The following is a 1,795-nucleotide window of genomic DNA, read 5'->3' as shown; positions in this document are numbered from 1 at the left end:
TCTCCATCCCCTTTTCCCGCTCTCCCTCCCCTTCCCCCGCGCTCCCCACCCGCTCACATTGTTGATCATGAGGTGCATGATGGTCTTTGGCATGAGGTCCCGGATGGATTTGTTGATGATCCCCACGTAGGAGTCCACGAGGTTGCGGATGGTCTCCACCTGCCGCTCCAGCTGGGGGTCCATGGAGAAGGTGTTTTCCTGCGCCCCGTCCTCGCTCTCCGTCTGCTCCGGGGAGAGGGGGGAGGAAAACAGGGAAGGAGTCACCTCTGGGATCGGGGAGAGACGGGAAGAGACCCCCCCCCTGCTCCCCCCCGTGGGCTTCATCCTGCTCCTCCTCCTCCAGGAGCTTTCTGGGGGGTCCCAGGAACCTTCCAGGGGATCCCAAGAGCTTTCCAGGGGGTCCCAGGAGCTTTCCAGGGGGTCCCAGGAGCTTTCCAGGGGGTCCCAGGAACCTTCCAGAGGGTCCCAGGAGCTTTCCAGGGGATCCCAAGAGCTTTCCGGGGGGTCCCAGGAACCTTCCAGAGGGTCCCTGGAGCTTTCCAGGGGGTCCCAGGAGCTTTCTGGGGGGTCCCAGGAGCTTTCCAGGGGTGTCCCAGGAGCTTTCCAAGGGGTCCCAGTAGCTTTCTGGGATGCCTCAGGAGCTTTCCAGGGGGTCCTAGGAGCTTTCCAGGGGGTCCCAGGAGCTTTCCAGGCATTCCCAGGAGCTTTCCAGGGGGTCCCAGGAGCACTCCCAGCCCCTCCAGCCGCCTCTGCCGGGGTCAGCCCCCGCTCCTGAAGGATGAGGATATTTTGGGGGGGGTTTGGGGAGGGGGTTTACTTGGTCTTTCTCAGGATAAACCCCCGCCCGCAGGAAGGAGGCTTTCCAGCTGTCCACGTCCTCCTGGGAGTCGCAGGCCAGCTCGATCTGCCGCAGGTCCTTGTACACGTTCCTGGGGGGGGAGGGAGCGGCTCCTGAGCCCCAGATCCCGCTGGGATCCCAGCACAGATTCCCTTCCTCCTTCTCCCCCCCAACAGCATTCCCAGATGCTCTGGTCTCAGGACAGGAACACCCATGGAAGGTGTGTGTCCCCCCCCTCTCCCTGTCCCCCCCCCCACGATCCCGGGATTCCAGGGGGGGGTTCTCCCCACCTCTGCTCCGTGTTGAAGATGGCAAAGACGTGCTTGGTGGACATGAATCCCTTCTCCACATCCCTGATCTTCAGGTTATCCAGGGGCAGCATGTACTTCTTCTCCTTCTCCTGGAAAAACGGGATGGGGGGGGGAAAGGGAGGGAGGAGAGGGAAGGAGGGATGAGCCCGGTGGTGCTTCCTGAACGCCCAAGGGGCACCTGGAGCGGGAATAAACCCCCCCCCTCCAGCCCTGGGAAGCTCCAGAACAGATCCCAGGTCTGGAACAGATCCCAGGTCTGGAACAGATCCCAAGCTCCAGAACAGATCCCAGGTCTGGAACAGATCCCAGCTCCAGAACTGACCCCAAGCTCCAGAACTGATCCCAAGCTCCCACCAGAGCCTGGCTCCCCAGGAGATGCTTCCCTGGGCTCATCCCGTGGCCAACACCAGCCTGGGATGGGGGGGGGGGTGGGAATCTGCTCCGGAGGGACCGCAGATCCCTCTGGGTGCTGCTCTGCCTTTCCTAAGGATTCCAAGGAAACCCCACCCGGGAGGTTTGGGATTTGAGGTTGGTGGGCAGCTCCGGGATGGAGTCGCTTCCCCTGGAGCCCACCCTGCTCCCACCAGGAATATCCTCTGGAGCCCACCCTGCTCCCACCAGGAATATCCCCTGGAGCCCACCCTGC

At 62.8% G+C, this 1,795-nt stretch overlaps 1 protein-coding gene across 1 annotated transcript; it reads right to left on the bottom strand.

Annotated features, from left to right (window-relative positions):
* Positions 1–49: 49 nt before the first annotated feature.
* Positions 50–1,264, bottom strand: LOC114072871 (dynamin-2-like; the record flags this gene model as incomplete). Its single annotated transcript, XM_027910696.1, has 3 exons — positions 1,129–1,264; positions 818–929; positions 50–222 (listed from the first exon to the last, which is right to left on the bottom strand). Coding segments are annotated over exons 1-3 (377 nt in total), but the record flags the coding sequence as incomplete, so codon positions are not given.
* Between the last annotated feature and the right edge of the window lie 531 nt (positions 1,265–1,795).

This window comes from Empidonax traillii, unplaced genomic scaffold (genome assembly GCF_003031625.1).
Source record: "Empidonax traillii isolate 1590-97213 ecotype Southwest subspecies unplaced genomic scaffold, ASM303162v1 scaffold4252:size9861, whole genome shotgun sequence".
In the NCBI taxonomy this organism is placed as follows: Eukaryota; Metazoa; Chordata; class Aves; order Passeriformes; family Tyrannidae; genus Empidonax; species Empidonax traillii.
This window is presented reverse-complemented; position numbering and strand designations above follow the sequence as displayed.